Source organism: Gopherus flavomarginatus, chromosome 3 (assembly GCF_025201925.1).
Source record: "Gopherus flavomarginatus isolate rGopFla2 chromosome 3, rGopFla2.mat.asm, whole genome shotgun sequence".
Taxonomy (NCBI): domain Eukaryota; kingdom Metazoa; phylum Chordata; order Testudines; family Testudinidae; genus Gopherus; species Gopherus flavomarginatus.
Window position 1 is genome coordinate 32,178,977 of NC_066619.1, and position 20,162 is coordinate 32,199,138.

General features: G+C 39.4%; 1 protein-coding gene across 2 annotated transcripts in view; it reads right to left on the minus strand.

Annotated features, from left to right (window-relative positions):
* Nucleotides 1-20,162, minus strand: part of HCN1 (hyperpolarization activated cyclic nucleotide gated potassium channel 1) — a 298,745-nt gene that overhangs the window by 129,527 nt on the left and 149,056 nt on the right. For both annotated transcript variants that reach the window (XM_050946921.1, XM_050946922.1), the window contains exon 3: nt 8,457-8,618. In XM_050946921.1, the coding sequence (XP_050802878.1) occupies nt 8,457-8,618 (162 nt within the window). The remainder of the gene's footprint in view (nt 1-8,456; nt 8,619-20,162) is intronic.

The following is a 20,162-nucleotide window of genomic DNA, read 5'->3' on the forward strand; positions in this document are numbered from 1 at the left end:
GATTCTCAGAATATTTCCTTTTCTGGAGTTTCCAATATGAGAAGTTTTTGTTGACTTTCAAAGTCATTGGGACATTTCTGAAAAATCCAACCATTACGCCTAAGTAACACAGGAGGTGGGGTGTGGCTGAACAACTAAGTTAAAAAAAAATCCAAGGGGAAAAAATAGCCAGAAAATAGCAAGATATTCTTTAAGTACTGTATACCAGTAATAGTAAACCCAGAGAACACTCAATAGATCAGTAAGATCACCAAATTGTGAAGGGAACTGTAGCCGGGGGTGTGGCCACCCTCCAGATGGATGGAGGGACAGCCACGACCACCCCTTGGTGAGCAGAGCCAGGACATCCATGCCCACCCTGCTAGAAGCAGAGGAGTGGGACAAGAACTAGAAATATAAAAGGCAGGCCCTCAGGCTCAGCTGGAGAGGAGTCACCAGAGGATAAGGATGTCTACCACCCACTGCTGGAGCTCGGATCTGACAGCAGCCGCTACAGAGCCCAAGACCCGGAGGGACGGCCGGAACCAGCTGGCGTCAAGGAAATATTGGGGCTGCCTTTAGCTGTTTACCCTGGCGAGATGAACAATGCCTCTGGGACTCATGGAGTGGAGGAAATGGCCCATGAAAGCCAAATATAGTTTGGCTGTGTTGCTGACAGTCGGTCAGCGTGTTGCAGCCGGATTCCCTGCCAAGCCAAGGGTGGACTACTCTACCACTGTTAGGGCCCTAGGCTGGGACTCATTGGAGTTGGGTGGGCCTGGCTCTCCCTGCCCCTTCGCACCCCACCTGGGGGCAGCAGGCTAGCCACTCTAGGCCAAGAGGCCCATGTTTGTCAGTGGTCTGCCAGAGCCGGAACTCCCGTCTGTTTGCTGCCTGGCCCTGACTACAGGTTTTTTGGTGTTCCACCCTGTTGGAGGGCCTGGGTGCCTAGACTCATTACTGCTCTGCCCTAACTGCAGTAGAGAGTTCTCTGTTTGGTGCCCTACCCTGGCTGAGGGCCTGGGCTGTGAGGTTACTGATTGCTTTATCCTGCTGAGTGGCAGAGGCCTCAGTGTTAATTCCCCCCTCAACTGTGCCCCTCCAGAGGCCTTGTAGTTAGGGGGTGTGGCCTCCCCCCAGACAGATGGAGGAACAGCTGCACCCAGGCACTATCAAGGAGGTTAAGCAAATATTTTTGAGACAAATAGCTAAAATGTCATGTGGGGTACACATTTGTTTGAGTAAGAATACCACCATCATCAGTTGCATAAACTAAGATAAAATTACAAAGGTTGTAAATCTTCATTTCTTAAGGCATAGGCTGATCATCAACTAAATTAGAGAAAAATGTCCCTTGATGTAGTCTGATGAACATGAGGATTTTGCACTTTCCTTTGAAATATCTGTCATTGGCCATTGTGAGAGACAGAATGGATGTTACATAGGAACAAAGGAATTGCCACATTAGACCAAACCTATGGTACATCTAGTCTAGTGTTCTGCATCTGATAGCAGCCAGCACCAGATGATCCAGAGGAAAGTACAAGAAATCCCATAGAAGGGAGATGTGGGGTAAAATTTGTGCTTGTGAAGGCCTCATCAAAATCTCTAATTAGAGACTAGTTTAAACCCTGGAATAAGTTCCATATGGCAACTGCTCTGTTCCAAAATGATGAGAAGATGAGTATATTAGATTGCTTCTCATCTCAAAACATCACCTTTCCCCAAATCTAACTTAAGAGAGACTAGTCCATGCTAAAAATGGGAGTTCATTAAACCATGCACTTGGGCAGCAGCAGCTGGACTCTTCATGGCTATTAATCTACACACTTATTATTCATTCTTTATCACTAGCTTCATCTCTTATCTCTCAACTATAAACAAAAGTGTGATCAAAGAAATGCTTCACATAAGTTTTGAAGCAAGCAAATCGCTCAGCATTTCCCTCCCTTTGGGACCAATCACATTGGATCGGGTTCTCATTTACACTAAGGCCTCTTTACAAAACACTGGTACTCTTAAAATGGGCCTACACACAATTCAAGCCAACTTTAAGGCCAGAGTGATATAAAGGATCCTTCATGTAAATGAAGAGAATAGCTGATGTATCGATGCATGTGAATGAATGATCCAGTAATTACTATCATTTAAGTGTGGTGCTTGTCATTAAAAAGTCAAAATTTACCAACAGTTATCACACAGCAGAATGTGAAATACCAACATTATTTTCTATTCTTGGAATAACTGTGGTAACTCTCCAGTTTAATGGACGATCACAATGACACTGAAATTTTGATTTTAGCACTCCTAGACCAAAGATAGATTGGATGTTGAACGGTTAACTAGAGAAATTATTCACGAATTCACGACAGCAGTACCTTCTTTCATTTGTTCTATCTATTGCCATGCCACTGCAACCACTGCAACCTCTTCCTTATATATGTGTAGACGAGCGCTTCGTTGCTCGCCGTACAAATTCGTTGGAGACCACTCTTTCACACACCAGAGCCCTTTTATTTCCCAGTATTTTCCCATCACTACGTAAATACAGTGCAATAACAGTCAGGTAGCCCCTTAGGGACCAGCCTGCTCTTACAGCAGCTGGGAGCAGCAGGCCCTCACTCCTCACTTTCCTGTTCCCCCTTCCTGCTAGCTTTATAGGCCTTCCTCTCAGCAGGCTCACAGGTGATTGCTCTCAAGCTCCTTTAATGAGCCACACCCTGCCAGCTCCCCTTGATGGGAGCTATGCTAGCAGGTTCTGAGCTAACAGGGGCTGGTTCAGTGCCTCTTAAGCCAGCACCCTGTTACAATATGCTTTTATTTTCTTAGTAGAAAATGAGTATCATCTCTTATTTCAAATGACATGTATTGTCAGCTGGTCACTCAGTGCTTCCTAACCAATATATTACTTGCTGGCTTTCTTTGTTGAGAAAATAACATTGGATTTTATATTTTGATTGCCCACCGAGACAACGGGCTTTTTGTTGGACACAGAGTTGCTATTTTTTCTCTCACAACATCCACTATATTTCTCTCTCTCTCTTTTCATTATTTACACCATGTTCATCACCATGATACCTAAGCACCTAACAGAGGTTATGTAATGTACACAGGCAGATCCTTGTTTCCATCTTTGTTACTGGTATCTTTACTGTCACCACCACAACCAGCAGTCATTTTCTTTAACATGTTATATACACTTATTATGCACAACAATACCCACATGCCACACATTAAAAGAACAGTAACATCACAAAGTCAAGCACTCAGAAGTTTGAAAATGCCAGAATTAATTAAGTCTTAATCCAACCCCCTTGTGATAGTCTTTAATTTCCTGTCCCCTGCAACTTTCCCCTGTCCTAGTGATGTCTTTTCTCCATCCCTAGCTCCTTGTTCCAAGTTCCATTCTTCTCAAACCAACTCTCCACTCCTCAGGCTTTTCATCCCAGTCTGTCACATAGCCAAGGCAGACCTAGTTGTCCTCTCTGGGCTCCCCATCTGAGTCTTCTTGCCCAGCCAGTCCTCATTCTTCCCTCCCAGCTCCTCATCAGTTGCCTCTCCCTTCCATGCTGGCTTGCCAGTTGCTCTCCTGCATGCTGCCCATTTCTCTCCCTCCCCAGTCTCCTCATCCAATCTTGTTCACCCCATTAAGCATACACACACTCCTCCCTGGCTCCTAGTCCCAGTGTATTTGCCTAGCCAGCCTCAGTTTTTCCCTGTCCCATTCCATCCACACTGAGTCCCAGCTACAGTCTCCTTGTTCAACTAGTCCCAGTCTTGCCCTAGTTTCTCCTCTGATTTCAGTCTTCCCTCCCAACTGGCTCCAAATACCATCCTCTGTTCCCCATTTCCCTCATCAGCTCCCAGTCTCCTGCCCAATGAGTTACAACCTCCCCTCTCTCTCAGATCCTGTGGCTTCCTTGCCCAATCAGTCCCAGTCTTCCCTCCTGCCTCTTTACCTAACCATTCCTAGTCTTCCCTCTTCCCCCCACTCCATGGTTCTAGTCACAGTTTCCCTTTCAATCCCTCACTGCTGTCTCAGCTGTGGACATGGAGCCTGGTGAATCTACTCCTCCTCCATGCCTAGTCACGCACAGGAGCTGTGAGGGGATGAAGCATGCTCAGTGAGGATAAACTTTGGAGATTTTACTTGCTAAACTCTTAAGTCTCTACTGACCATGTGTAAATTGAAATTTTTCAAAGGCTTATAAATTAGCCAAATTTGGGAGGATTCCTGGAGATGGCAAAAGGCACAAAGGCCACTGCTTTGCCATATTACAAGTCTCATGACCGTCTCAAAGAAAATACCATCCACATTCTTTTTACCTTTTCAAAAAACATTTTCCCCTCATTCTCGGAAATGGCTGAAACATTTTGGCTGTAACTTTCCAAAAAAGTTCAGCCTGAGGAAGACATAAATGGAATCCTAACAATGGTGTTGCTCCTTTACTAGATGGAAAGGATTGAATTGTCAATAATAATGCAGAAAAGAAAGATATGTTCAATAAATATTTGTATTTGGGGAAATACAAACCCAGATGATATATTCATTGATGATGATGAAATACTTTCCATTTGAACAATAACTAAGAAGAATGTTAAACAGCAGCTTAAGATAGAAGTTTTTAAGTTGGCAGGTCCAGACAATGGGCATTTAAGCATTTTAAAAGAGTTGGCAGAGTTGCTCTCTGGACCACTAATGTTGATTATTCAATAAGTCTTGTAATACAAGGCGGGGAATTTCTGGAAGAAAGCTAATATTCTGACAATATGTAAAAAGGATATTTGGGACCACTCAGGTAATTATAAGAACTTAAGTGTAACATTAATCCCTGGCAAAATAATAGAATGGTTGATATGGGACTTGATTAATAAAGAATTCAAGGAAGGTAATATAATTAATGTAAATCAGCAGTGGCTTATACAAAGCAGATTTTGTGAAAACTAATTATCTTTTTTAATGCAATTACGAGTTTGATTGATAAAGGCAATTGTGTTGATGTAATATACATAGACTTCTGTATGACACTTGACCTGGTACCATAGAAGATTTTGATTGAGAAACTAGAAGAATACAAAATTAACTTGGCACATTCCAAATTGATTAAAAATGCTGGCTGGCTGGCTAATTGATAGATTTCCAAATGCAATTGTAAATGAGGAATCATTGAGCAGGTGTGTTTCTAGTGGGGTTCCTCAAAGATTGGTTGTGGCCCCTACCCTATATAACATTTTTATCAGTGACCTAGAAGAAAAACATAAACAAAATCACTGATAAAGCTTGCAGATGACACAAAAATTGGTAGAAAAGTAAATAATGATGGGTGAAGGTTAATGAGATTGAGTGATCTAGATTGTTTGATAAGCTGGGCTCAGGAAAACAATGTGTGTTTCATTATAGCTAAATATGAGATCATACATCTAGAACAAAGAATTGAAGCCATACTTACAAGATGGGTGGCTCTATCTGGGGAAGCAGTGACCCTGAAAAGGACTTCTCAGGGTGGGGGAGAAGGGGGATGGTGTCCTGGTGGATAATCAGCAGAATGTGAGCTCACAGTACAACACTGTGGCCAAAAGGTATAACACAGTCCTTGGATATATAAACAGGAAAATCTTGAGTAGGAGTAGGGAAGTTATTCTGCCTCTGTATTTGGCTCGGTGGTGACTGCTTTGTGACTGCTTTTGGAATACTGTGTCCAGCTCTGAGGTCCACAATTCAAAAAGGATGTATATAAATTGGAGAGGGTTCACAAAAGAGCCATGAGAACGATTAAAGACTGGAAAACATGCCTCATAGTGACAGACTCATGCAAGCCAATCCCTTTAGTTTACAAAGAGACGTTTAAGGAATGATTGATCAACATTTACAAGTACTTAAGTGAGGAACAAAAATTTGATAATTGTTTCTTCAATTTAGTTAACAAAGTTATAACAAGATCCAAGGGCTGGAAGTTGAATCTAGTCAAATTCAGACTAGAAATTAGGTGCACATTTTTAACACTGAGGGTAATTAAGCATTAGAACAACCATTAGAGCGAAAGTTGTGGTGGATTCTCCATTACAGATAAACATCCAACCTTGATTTTAAAATTATCTAAAAGATATGCTCTAATTCAAACAGGAATGAATGCAAGGAAGCTGTGGCCTGTGCTATACAAGAGGGCAGACGAGAAGACATAGTGGTTGCGGGTGCAACTACATTGATTTGCATTTTGCACCAACTTATGCCATCAATGAATTTGTACCAAAATGGATAGCGGCAACAGTGTAGGGATATTGTTTCCCCCTTCTCTTCTTCTTACAGGCATTTTCTAAATATCTGATTGACATTCTTTTATCCAGCAAAAAGATTTTCCTCCTTTATTCCTGAAATTTATTTTTTGCTATATAAAATTGTACTTACTTTTAAGTAAAAGACTATAAAATGATTTCTCTAATTTGAAAAAAAAAAGATTCACTCCTTTCTATACTTCATACGAACACAAAGATACCTGTATAAAATATTTTTTCTTTGATTAAGAACATCTCTCTCTTCAGCTCTTAAATTCTAGAAATGACAGGTTGGAGGTGGGGGGTTGTCTCTTTGCAGTGTTGTTCTAGCCTCATTGGTCCCAGGATTTTATAGAGACAAGGTGGGTGAGGTAATATCTTTTATTGGATCAACTTCTAGTTGCTGAATGAGACAAGCATTTGTGCTTACACAATTGTGTACCTGTCTCTGTACTGTCTTTCTCTCTCTTTTATAGAATAAATGTGCTCAGTAAATGGTGGGCTTCAGTAAATGGTGTGCTCAGTAAATGGTGGGCTATATTTATATGCATATAGTGTTTGGCTCTGGAAAAACATGAGCTTGGAAAAGTTCTCAAAACAGCAGCCTCATTTCAACCCTGCAAGGCTTTCATTAGCTGAAAATAAGGCCAAATAATGTAGTCCATTCTTACTGTGGTTGCATGTAATGACATATTTTAGTAACAAAAGGTATGAAAAAAAATATGTGCTGCTACTATTGACCACTAAAGGATTTGTTTGTTTGTTTGTTTTGCTGTGTGGCTCCATTGAGTATCAGTAGAGTAGAGTTGCTGCTTTTAGATCTAAGCCTTTTTGGTTCAAATCTCAGCAGAGAGATTCCTTGCTTAAACACTTCCTTGATGTTGTCTGTACCATCAACAAACTGAGACAGACACTGCCAAAAATTGTTCCACTTATTGGATTCATTCACTTGACAATTTGCCCAGTTTCTGTGATGTTTGGCTTATCTATTTCTAAATGGGTTTCTGCTTGTTTTTGTTTTTATTTTACTTCAATCAAATTTTCCCTTCCACATATGCAATATTGTGTTGTTCCACATAATAATAAGAAATCCTAACGGTGGAATATATTAAACTGGGAAAAGTTTCATTTTAGCATCTTTTTAACAGATTTCCCAGTGTATCAACTATTCTTCATCATCTGAAGTCTTCAACACAAACATCACCTAGCTCTTTGAATCTGTCAGCCTTCAAGACGGTTATCAAAGCTGTGTAGCTCCATTTCTCTTACAACAGAGGAGAAGTAACACAAATGCAGCCAAGTTCTGCCCTTGACCTAGCACTTCGCACACACACCCCTTCCAAGTGAAGTAAACCCTTCATTTTTCCTCATACTAAGGAAAAAAATGGGAAATAACTTCAGGATTTGGTTTAAAGGATGTTGTATTCATGTAACTGAGGGCACAACTGGACTCATAACACATGGGTAAAATGTCTTTTCAATAGACCTGGTGGGATAATTTCCAAAACCTTTTCCTGTTGAAAAATGCCAGTTTTTTGACAAAATGTTCATAGTTAAGATTTTTCAAGCCCAGGATGTCATTTCTGGTGAGTGAGAAGGAGAGTGCAAGAGCCCAGAACATACGGGTGGGTACCTGGTGGTTAGGGCAGTTAGCTGGGATGCTGGAGACTCTGTGCCTGCTATGCCCAATTCAAAACATAGACTTGAACCTGGGTCTCCCACATCCCAGGTGAGTAGGAGACCCAGATTCAAGTCCCAGCTCTCAATTAGACATGCTGTTTCTCACCTTCTCCTGTTGCCACATTGGAACAAAACCAAATTTAGATTTTTTTGTAAAATGGAAATCTTTTCTGGCCAGCCCTACCTACTAGTCTTTTTTAAAAGTTCATACTAAACTTCATCCAACTTTCTTCTAGGTAGTTTGCTGAGAGAGTGGGGATTAATAGATAAAGATGAGTTTAAAACTGAAATATCTCCTGATTTTGGACAGTCATGGAAAACAACTAGTTCTAGCTGTGATTCAGTGGTTTGGGTTACAAAAAGGTAGTAGCCAGTAAACCAACAAAAGAAAAAGGCAATCTTAAATATTAACATGTAGTGCAATGTAATACTATGTACTTTTTTCATTAAAAAGTTTAACTAGCAGTTTACTGATAATTTAGAAGAATGTTTGAAAAACACAATGAAAAATGAACAATACTTACAACCATACCATTTAGGGACACCCAGCAATCTGGTGGGAAATCCTGAAGTAATGGTACTAAGAACTGAAGACAACCATCCCAGTGGCAAAGAAGTAGCATCATTCCAATTAGATTAAAGATTCTCACCACAGCACTGGCCAGATCATATGTCATATGGAAAATCTGGAAAAAAAATTACAAATTATTTAGATAATGAAATTCAGGTAATACAACATGAGATTTTTCTCATCCAAGCAAACTAAAGAGAAGCAAGCACACTGTGATTTTCTTACAATACTCTGATATTAATTTATTATATAAAATCACATCACCACATTTCACATATAATGCCAATATTTTGCACTTCTAAAGTGCCTTTCATAGATTCATAGACTTTTAGGCCAGAAGAGACCATCATGACAATTTATTTTGACCTCCTGCATATTGCAGGCCACAAAATCTTACCCACTCCTGTAACAGACCCATAACCCCTGGCTGAGTTATAGAAGTCCTCAAATCATGATTTAAAGTTTTCACCTGAGGATCTTAAAGTGCTTAACAAATATGAATTATGCCTCACCAGTGAAGCAGTTATTACCATTTTACAGTTAAACAGACTAAGGCATAAAAATGCTAAATTCCCAGTGTCATGCAGAAGACAATGACAGAACAGAACAGATTTCATGAATCCTACCCCTTAGACTACTACAACACCTACAAGAGCACAATTCCCCAAATTTTCACCTCCATATAAGGCACACTGTGTAGTGAAGGAGATATCCAGGTATAAAAACTATCTTTATTACTTTATTTCATCTATTTAATCTAATGTCATATAATTTAATCTATATTAGGATATCTGTCATTGTAATATTTAAGCATTTTCAAACGAGAAATTTCACAAGAATTTTCCTTCAATCTTTGATAGTAGTTTTATGCTACTATATCTCTGTGTGTGTTCAGTCCCTTTTCAATATGCGCTAAATATAAATGGAGAAAATGAAGAGTAAGAAATAGCCTTTATTCATATTGGGGTAATATTCCTGTATTCTTTATTTCCCAGTTCAGTACACAAACACCTGCCCTACTATACCACAATCATACAGATGGAAGTGTAGATTTCACGGTTATTAAACACTATTAATTTTCCTAATATATTGCAATTTACAAAACACCTGGACCAATTCATTATAATTTGGTGTGTTCGATTAGTCCCTTCATTGCTGGACAAAAATGCTTGTATGTGCATTATCCATTACAATGAAAAAAACCCTATATAAACACATGCGTGAGAACATGCAAATACTCACACACCACATTATTAAGGGCAATTTTGCTGGACCTAATTAGCATGTTCAGAAGCAGACACTTTGTTCACTGACATACAAAATAAGAATTATATTCCACATTTAAAGGAAAAGTACTATACACAAGTATCTCAAAACATTTTCCAAACTATTAATATTTTATGTGAATCAATTCAGCTACTCCTGAAATGCAGTCTGCTCCAGGGTAAAATGTGCTACCTGTTTAACAGTGCACACCAACATTATCCAACAGTTCAGGTAAAGAAGGCCCTGTCTAATCAAAATTTGAAGGGATTTTTAAATAGAATATACTTCTTCATATGAAATTGAGTTAGGAAACCTGAGCCCTTACTGCTGAAAAAGGCAGCAGTTTCCCACAGCCACCCAGAATGAATTATCCTGCAGGTGGACATAGAAGTAGCAAAGGAAAAGAAGAAAAAAGACATAAGATCTAACTGCTCTCAAAAAAGACTGGAGGAGGGAGAAGGAAGAGGGAAGACCATACAGTCCTCCAAAAATAAGCTTCCTTTTGAGAGAGGGAAGAAGGAATAAAATAATTATGCTGAGGATGATGAACAAATATGCAATGGGTTTAGCATGTGAAGAAAATCTACAGCAACATCATATTACTGACATTACACAAACACATTGTGTACTGTTACACTGAATCTATGAATGCCATTGAAGCGCAATTGAAACTATTTTTACTGAAGATCCTGTTGATTTTTACTCCAAATTATAACCTTTTACATGATACATTTAGAACCTCCTACTTGACATAGTAAGAGGTCAGACTACATAATCATAATGTTCCTTGGCCCCTTCTGGCCTTAAAATTTGTGAATCAATTAAACTTACAAACCAAAGACAATGATTTAAAAATTGACTTCCATATTTGCACACACAGTTTTAAATAGAATTTACATGTGGAATTTTTATAGATAAACTGTTAAATATGTAAACTGAATGAACAATTTCTATTACTTGCATGTGTAAATGAGTACAAATGAAATCTTTTCAGATAAGATTAGGCACCTTCTAAAACGTTGTTGATATTTTCTGTTAGATGGAATGTGCCCTACTTTAAACCTGAAAAATTATAGTGTATTTTTCAATCTAAAATCCAAAACTACTTAAGATATTCAAACACTTATTTAAATAGTAATGTTATGTATAAAGTATTTTTCTCTCAGCCAGATTATTGTTAAAACATTTGTCCCAAGTCCCAATTTTGACAGAAATGGATGACAGGTGCTTATAACATTATTCAAATGTCATGTGTTACCCAAATACCATTTCATTCCTGTCAAAACTCAGGCTGTGGTACTGTGAGTTCATGGAGAAATTACTGAAAATGGGAATAAACAGAAAAAAACTAGTTTTGCTGTTTAAGAATTTTAAATAGAGATGTAATTGTTGTATTTTGATTAAAAGGTTGTATGTTTTGTTGCACGGAATGCACCTAGAGACTAGGCAGGAAATAACTTTATTTAAAGTAATTGACAGTAAATAATATGGAATATGTATTGTTGAGGAATACGCCAAGCTAGGCTGCAATTGAGCACCTGTCTGTCTGTCAAGATACATTTACTACAACCATAATCACTTCTGGAAGTGAAATTCCAACCCTATTGAATTGGGAGCCTGGCCACTGACTTCAGTGGAGCCAGGATTTCAGCCAGAATACCTATTCTAGTTATGATAAACAAATCTGGGAAATTTAGTTAGTAGCAATACATGGTTTGCATGTACTTTGCACCTTGACCCAGACTCTTCAAATGTTGTACTAACATACATGGTAACATCCCTATTGTATAGTTGGAGATACTAAAGCAGAAGATTAAAGGTTAGATGTTTAGAAGAGCTCTGTTAGCAAGTGGGCCATATTTTCAAAAGGAGCTTGGCTTTCATTTACACACTGAAGTAAGTGGTGAGATTTTCATTAAAAAAAAATCAATACATTGGGTGCTGAGTTCTTCAGAAAATTTGGTCAAAAGTGTGACAATAGGAGTTGTTGAGCATTGAGATCAAAATCTTCCCTTTTCTTAGATGCCTAAATGAGAGCATAGCTCTTCTGAAAATAGTGTCCTTATTGTTGGTGCTGAGCATTTGAAACTCTGGTCCGACGTGACTTTCCCAAACTCACACAGCGTTACACTGCCAGAGCTGGGAACAAAACACAGATCTCCTAACTCTCATCCCTCTACTCTAAGCAGTGCTTTAGACCACAAAGACGGTTGTGCATGTACCCACTAGACATGAATGCATAAAAATTGATTAGCCAGAGCCATTTCACTTGGGCTAGTTACACCTTTGGCATAGTTTTGGGCTGGGGAAGGGCCTGACAAGCAAAGCTCAGATCTTGATTTATGTTTTCCCAAAGTTGGGAGAAGTTTATTTGTGTGGACTTGATCCTGATCCATCTTTATTTTAGACCCTTTAAACTGGGTATTACTCAGTGAGGTGATGTGGGGAATATATAGGGGGATGCATAACAAAGCAAGCGAGTGATTGCACTACCAGGGAAATTTACATGAACTACTGTAGGGAACTAACATGACACCTACATGGTTACAGTAACAATAGTAGCATAAGACAATATCTGCCCCTGGTTGCCTGGTGAAACTGCTTGCTGACTCAGTGTGGCTCTTCCTGTGAGTCACAAGGATTAGTATAAATAAGGAGCTATCACAGGGGCAGGCTAAAATTTAAACGTAGTAGTTGAGGCACTTTGCTCAAATCTTTGGGCCTTAGTGAGGGATTGTGGCTGGGTCTGCGATTGTGTGTGCAAACTGGGAAACCATTAGCTTGGTTTCCATTAGCAAGGACTGTCCCAGTGCCTATCCTGTAACAATGGCTGGCCTGAATAAAGTTGTGTCCTTTTGCCACCCTGCAAGTATGTCTGTCTCTGTCTCTTCATTAGTGGTGTGCCTTTACAACAGTGATCATAGATTATAAGAGCAATAGCACGTGTTGAAAATTTTATGTGAATCCACACTCCAAAAGAGGAGTGAATAGTCAGGATGTGAGACTGTAATCTTTCATTGTTTTTGAAAGCTTTCAGTTAAGGAATGACTCCTGTATTTCTTAGCATTCAGGATCAGTATTACACCTGCATTATTGTGTTCTGGATATTATCTAGATAGCTTACTGTGATTTCAACCATACTGTTTATCCATCCTATCTTAGCACTCCTATTCAATACAGTTAGTGTTTACATATTCTATAGTTTTATAGTGCTTATTATAATATTTTGTGCTGTGCAAAATTCCCTTATGAATATCAAAGAAATAATAAAAATCCTCAAGTCATAGTATTGATAGACTACTCTGATATATTTTTCACTAACAGGGCAGACAACCTATCTTAGAAATCGGTTACGTAACATTTTCTATTTGCATAGTAGAACAATTGTCATACATAGAAGTAAATTAATAGCTGTAACAATAATGTTCACTGGAAGACATACTGGTACACATACAAGGTATCATAAAGTACTTTACAAACATTCATGAGTTAAGCCTCACCAAAACTCCTATGAGATGTATAAAATCGGGATAACAAAATTTACATATAGGGTAATAGAGATACAGGAAGTTAAGAGAAATCTATAGTCTTTCCAATTTCAATCATTATTGACTTGGCCAAACTGCAGCAAAGAGGGCATACCAGTAGCAGGAATAGGACTCAGGTCACCTATCTCCCATTCCATGGGACCAAGAGTTTAAGCCAGATCCTTTCACATTATAAGAGACACTGTCAAGACAAAATTAATAGCTAAAACTTTAAACTTTTGTACTTAAAGTTAGGCTACTAAATCCATACTCAGACATCTAAATATAAGTGGCCTGATTTTCATAAGTGCACTCCACCTGCAATCTTGTGAGAGCTGCAGGTACTGAACACCTCTGAAAATCAGACCACTTTTATTTTGGTACTTAAATGTGTATTGAGGAGTCTCACTTATGCACCACGGTTAGAAAAATTTGGATTTAAACAATTTTTACTAACACCACCTTAAATTACTAAAAACGGGGAAAAAATAAAACCTAATGTATCTTCCACTGTTTTTCTGAACTTGTTTACTATTTGCAGTTAACTCTGATTTGACAAAGATACTACTCCTTCTGACTATTGTCCATTTAGCTATCTAGCTTTTATGCACTAACAATGCTAAAATGTACAGTCTGCAAAAACTTCAGGAAACTGTTTACCTATATAAATCTGTTTTTGCTGATTTCTTAAAAATCAAAATTATTTTTATATTAACTGTATAACCCCTTTCCATAACACTTGAACCTGAAGTTTTGTCCCTAACCTAAGTTGACAATGTCCCTTTAATTTAATATGGCTGAAATATAACCTTTGGGTGAGAACATTTATGAATGTTTTGGCAACACCTACTTCTTAAGAATAGAAATTTGCTCTAAGAGTCAAAGCGCTTCCATGATTATCTCAGCTTTCAGTCACACTTTAGTAATGATTCTTTTCACTCCCATGTGTGAAGGATAAAGCAGACTTTATCATGCCTTCCCATATTTACAATACAGTGCATACTCCAAAGTACAGAAACTCTAGCTCTGATTTTTGACTCAAGATGAAGAACTGTTGCAGTCCTAACTGCCAACTCACTTCCTTAATGATACTGGAGGCAGGCTGTCATATTAAGTTAATAATGTATCTATTGATCTCCATGTCAGGGAATGCAGACAGTTAAACCCTGCTGCTTTTTGGTTGATTTTCAGGTTGTTTTGGGTAAATGCCATTAACTCTTAGAGGAAGGCAAAAATCTGAGGAGTGCTTGGAAAATGTTACAAATTGTGATGCCATGGAATTTGTTCAGGTATCTCTTCCCCAAAACCATTTTGTAGAACTGCCTTGGTGCCAAGGGTGCTCAATATTGAAAGACTGGCACAACTGGCAACAGTATCTTTCTTTTAATTCTCATATCATGATTTGAATCATGCTGCAGGCAACATGAGATGACACTTGAACTAAAGGAAACTACACACAGAGTCTGAAATATTAAATAGCCACTCTGGGCAGATCTGAAAAGTAGCTTGTGGACAGTGATTCTGAGTGTTTTCTGAAATCAAATCTAAAGATCAACAATAGAACATTAAAACAGGCTGAATGGAATAAATATCAATAATCAAAATTACAGTCTTTTTGCTTTCTTCTCTGCAACAGTATGAAATTACTGGTTTTATCCTTCAGAACAGCACATGGAGACAGACTGAAAACTGTAAGATCCAGAGTCTCCTAAATGAGCTTAGTTTTCATGTGGCCTCCAGCAAGCTAATAGTTATATAGGGGCAAAGCTCCACAATAAATAAAATAATTTAAAGAGAGAGAAGGGGAGAGAATAAAGCCTTTCTTTTGGACACCATTTATGCCAGCTTGAGGGTGCCCATTTAAATCAATATGAGCTATTTGGGATTCTCTGCATCAGGGGTTCTCAACCTTTTTCTTTCTAATCCCGCCCCCCCAACTCCACAGCCCACCTGTGCCACAATAACTGGTTTTCTGCATATAAAAGCCAGGGGCAGCAAGCCGGACAGTTGCCCAGGGCTCCATGCCACGGGGGCACTGTGAAGCTAAGTTGCTCAGGCTCCTGCTTCAGCCCCAGGTGGTGGGGCACAGGGCCCCAGGCTTCAGCCCCATGCAGTGGGACACTTACTTTCTGCCCTGGGCCCCAGCAAGTCTAACACTGGTCCTGCTTGGCGGAACCACTGAAACCTGCTTGCAGCCCCTGCCACAGGGAGCCCTGGACCCTTGGCTGAGAACCACTGCTCTACGTTGTCATTTCATATATTCTGCACTACATATGCCAGATATTGATGCCTATAGCAATTTTCTGTAAAGATCAGTGAGACACAGTGATCCTGATCCAACTGTTAGCACAATCATTCCATTTGATCTCAGTGGGAGATACTCTGGCCCTACGGGTCTATGTATTTTGTAACAAATTACAAAATTCTAAACTGTAACTATGTCTGGAAAAGTAGCCTGTAAACTCCTATTGATTGGAATGCTTGGATATGCCTAAATGGTAGCATTGTGTATTCAACTGAATCCTGATACCTGTGGTTAATTTTATCATACATATTTTATAGCTAATAATTGTGTAGTGGGGAAGGTATACAACACTATTTAATCTAGTTATATTCAGAACGTTAAAATGCTGACAAGAATAACAATCTGCATTCACTTTAGTTGACCCTGGAGGGAAAACAGCAGAGTTTTAATAAACAGAACAAACTATTTTTAATCAAACGTATCTGGAAAAAAGAGCTGAGGGCAGCCCATTTTACGTGACCTTTTAAAATTATTTTCTAGAACCAGTCAATCTGACAGTCAATTTATTACACAAGCCACATTTATTCCACTCCAGGGCATGTACAAATGGAAGCCAGTTTGTGACTAGCAAAAGGAACTGCATCACTGCATATAAATGTGGTAGAGCTCTAAATCTTGGTTAAACATGCAAGCTATAACACAACTAATTTTCTGGAGAAAGAATTAAGCTGGCCTTGGAAAGGTCTAGTATAGCTCAGAAAGCAAGCTTTATTAATCTGCCATAATATTTTATGCAGCAAATTAGCCAATACTATGTGAATTAACTAACTTCTTCCACCAAGTCTAACAATTTCGAACCGCTGATGTCAGAAGTACCGTTTCACAGCCATGAAACACAAACAAACTCACAGCACTAAAATAGAAACACTCTCTGGATGCCTAGGACACTTTTGTCTGATGTGTTTCCTCTGCTTAGTTAGTTAGAGTCGGTGTTTCCTACTTGCTTGTGCCTGTGTGTGGTGGATGGCGGGGAGCAAGGGTGCAAGGTGCTTCTTCCCATTATCCCTCATACACAGGCCAAGGTCAATCGCAATGCTGGAGCAGGCAGGGGCAAGGACCATCCCTCTCTGTACTTTAATCGATGAGGGGCCTTTAAGATGCTCTCTCCTTCAAAACTGGCTCCATATCTTAATTACATCATAACAGCCTACTCATGTTTCTTTCTTGGGGTTTTGGTTTGCAATATTTATGTTTTCATTTTATTTCTTTATTTAGATTTGAACTATTTAAAAAAAAACCATCCATTCTAAGGCCTGGAAATGCAATTCACACATAAACAGTCTCACAAATATCCTCTGGAGGCACTCCTCTGGTAGCAATATGACTATAACAATTGTCAGCAGAATTCTCTAACCTGACAGTAGCTGCCTTTTGCTTCGCTAATAGCAGCTGAGAATTTAACTAGAGTCTGACCTCCCCCCGACTTCAAACTGCAAACTCAATCCACAAATGGTAGAGCTATGCCCTCAGTCAAAAGGCCAAAAGGCAGTTTTATTCCTGCCATAGCTTCTGGTTTCATAGAGTTTAGGGCCAGAACAGACCATCAGATCGTGTAGTCTGACCTACTGTATAACACAACCCAATACATTTCATGAAGATACCCTTACATTAAGCCTAATGTCTTAGCTCAAACCATGTCACCCCTCAGGAAACTGAACTCTGTGCTACAGGCAGAAAACAAAAGAGACTAAGGTTGCCACCAGTGCTGAGGTCCCTGAAATAGCAAGGAATTGAGAGAGATTCTAGATGATTCCAGCAGGCCCTTCATGTCCCATACTGCAGAGGAACCCGCAAGGTCCCTACCAATGTGTCCTGTGGGAAAATTCCTTCTTAACTTCAAATCTGAGCATTGGAGCAAGAAGATACACCATCCAAAAATTTAGAAAAGATACTGAGCCACCCTATATGGTGTCTCATATCTAGATGTGGCCAATCTCTGATGCTTCAGAGGAAGGTATTCTCACAGAATACATCAAGACAATGGGCATCATGGAAAAATAAGTCCTTATCTCTGCAGGAGACTGACTGAAGACCTGAAGGGTGAGATTTGATTATAGTCATTGTCTTACTTCAGAGCTGCAATTGTTATGAGCATATTGAGGGGAATGCAATCAATCCTCTTCTCTCCATGGCCCATGAAGGAAGGGAAAAGCAGAAAGACATACACATTGACAGACTGCAAGAACAGAAAGGAGCACTATGACCACCCAGCACAACCTTCTGCACACAGGCCACATAATTTCTCCCAGAAGTGATTTAAGGTAAATCTTTTGGAAAGCAATGGTGAGTCCTCCACCTCCTCTGATAAGCTGTTCCAATGTTTAATTACCTTAACTAGTAGAAAATCATCTTATTTCAAGTTTGAATTTGTCTAACTCCAACTTCTAATCACTGGTTCTTGTTATGCCTCTGTCTTCAACATTGAAAAGACCGTACTACTAGACATCTTTTCCATATTTTCCTATGCACTATGACCATGATAAGCTGAATGAGATGAGCTCCATAAGTCAACATCGTAAAGCTTGTTTTCCAGTACTGATCTTTTTTGTGAGTCACCTCTGAATTCTCTCCAGCATGATTCCAGCAGATACCAGAACTGGACACAATTAGCCTGTCAAGGTTCCTTCCCCACTCTGAACTTTAGGATACAGATGTGGGGGACCTGCATGAGAAGCTCTAAGCTCAATTAACAGCTTAGATCTGGTCTGGCTGCCACCACCCCCAAGCACTCCCTTCCCTGGGTAGCCTTGAGAGACTTCACCAATTTCCTGGTGAACACAGATCCAAACCCCTTGGATCTTAAAACAAAGAGAAATTAGCCATCTCCCCTCCTTTCTCCCACCAACTCCTGGTGGATCCAGATCCAACCCCCTTGGATCTAAAAACAAGGAAAAATCAATTAGGTTATTTTTTAAAAAGGCTTTTAATTAAAGAAAAAAAAGGTAAAAGAAAAACCTCTGGGAGAGATTAACATACCAGCTACTCTCACAGACAACAGATTCCAAACACAGAGGATGTTCCCTTGGGCAAAACCTTAGTTACACCAAAAAAAACCAAACTCAAATACCCAATCTGATTCTTCTTCTAATTGCACAAGACAGGTTACAAAGAAATAAACATAAACCAATTTATTCCTTTCTAAAACTTACTACTCTGATAAGAGACTGGTTCCTTGATCTTTTTCACTCCAGCTGAAAAATGAAAAACAGACTAAACAAAGGAAACTTCTCTCTTTCCTTTTGAAACATCTTGTTCCCCCATTGGTTCCTCTGGTCAGGTGTCAGCTAGTCTAGGTGAACTTCTTAACCTTTTACAGGTAAAAGAGGCATTAACCCTTAACTATCTGTTTATGACATAGCCCCTTTTGCCACAGCATTGCTCTGAGAGCTCATGTTCAGGCAACTATCTACAGTGACCCCTAAATCCTTCTCTGAGTCACTGCTTTCTAAGAGGGTACGTCCAGACTACCCGCCGTATTGGCGGGTAATTATCAATTTATTGGGGATCGATATAGCATGTCTTGTCTAGACGTGATATATTGATCCCAGAACGCGCTCCCGTTGACTCTGGAACTCCACCACAGTGAGCGGCGGTAGCGGAGTCAATGTGGGAGCCGTGGCTGTTGATCCTGTGCCACGAGGATGGGAGGTAAGTTGAAATAAGATACGTCGAATTCAGCTAAGGTATTCCCATAGCTGAAGTTGCATATCTTATACTGACCCACCCACCCCAGTGTAGACCAGGCCAGAGTCTCCCATCCTGTAGGTATAACTTGTATAGTAGGTTCCCAGATGTATAACCTTGCATTTGGCTGTATTAAAACACATTTTGTTGGATTTTAGTCATTTAACCAATTCAGATCACTTGAACCATAACCTGTCCTCCTCATTATTTACTATCCCACCTTTCTTTGTGACATCTGCAAGCTTTTCCAGTACAGATTTTACATCATCATCTAGATTGTTGATATTGAAATATTGAACAGTGTTGGACTGATAATGGATCATGGGGATCTAGCTTAAATAGCACCACTAATCAATACCACCACATTAACAACATTTTGAAATCTGACAGTGAGCCAGTTTTTAATCAGCTCATCTGTGTCTATTAGTTCCATATAAACACAAGTTGGGTTTTTTTTTGTTATTTTTTCCATGGGGTACTAAGTCAAATCCAGGTACACAAGCTCAACAGAGCTGGTTTTATCAGCCAGAGCTATAATCCTGTCCAAAACAAAACACTTCCCACCTTAAAATTATGTTTACAGTCAGTTATGCTAACAATTGCTTAAAGCCTTGAAAAAGTGCCCTCTTCAAAATTCCAGATGTACATGTTAATGGTTGCTGTCATATTCTGTTTGCACATAGTAAAGGTAACCAGATCATGGTCAATGGTATGTAACAAACCAATCATTTTTAGACCAGCAATTAATTCTTCTTCCTCCTTTGCTTCCCTCAAGAAACCAGCACTACCCTCCTCTAGTCTGGATGGAGTCTCAGCTAGCTTGTTCTCATCCAAGCCACAGTCTCCCTTAGATGCAGAGTAATGCGATCAGCCACTC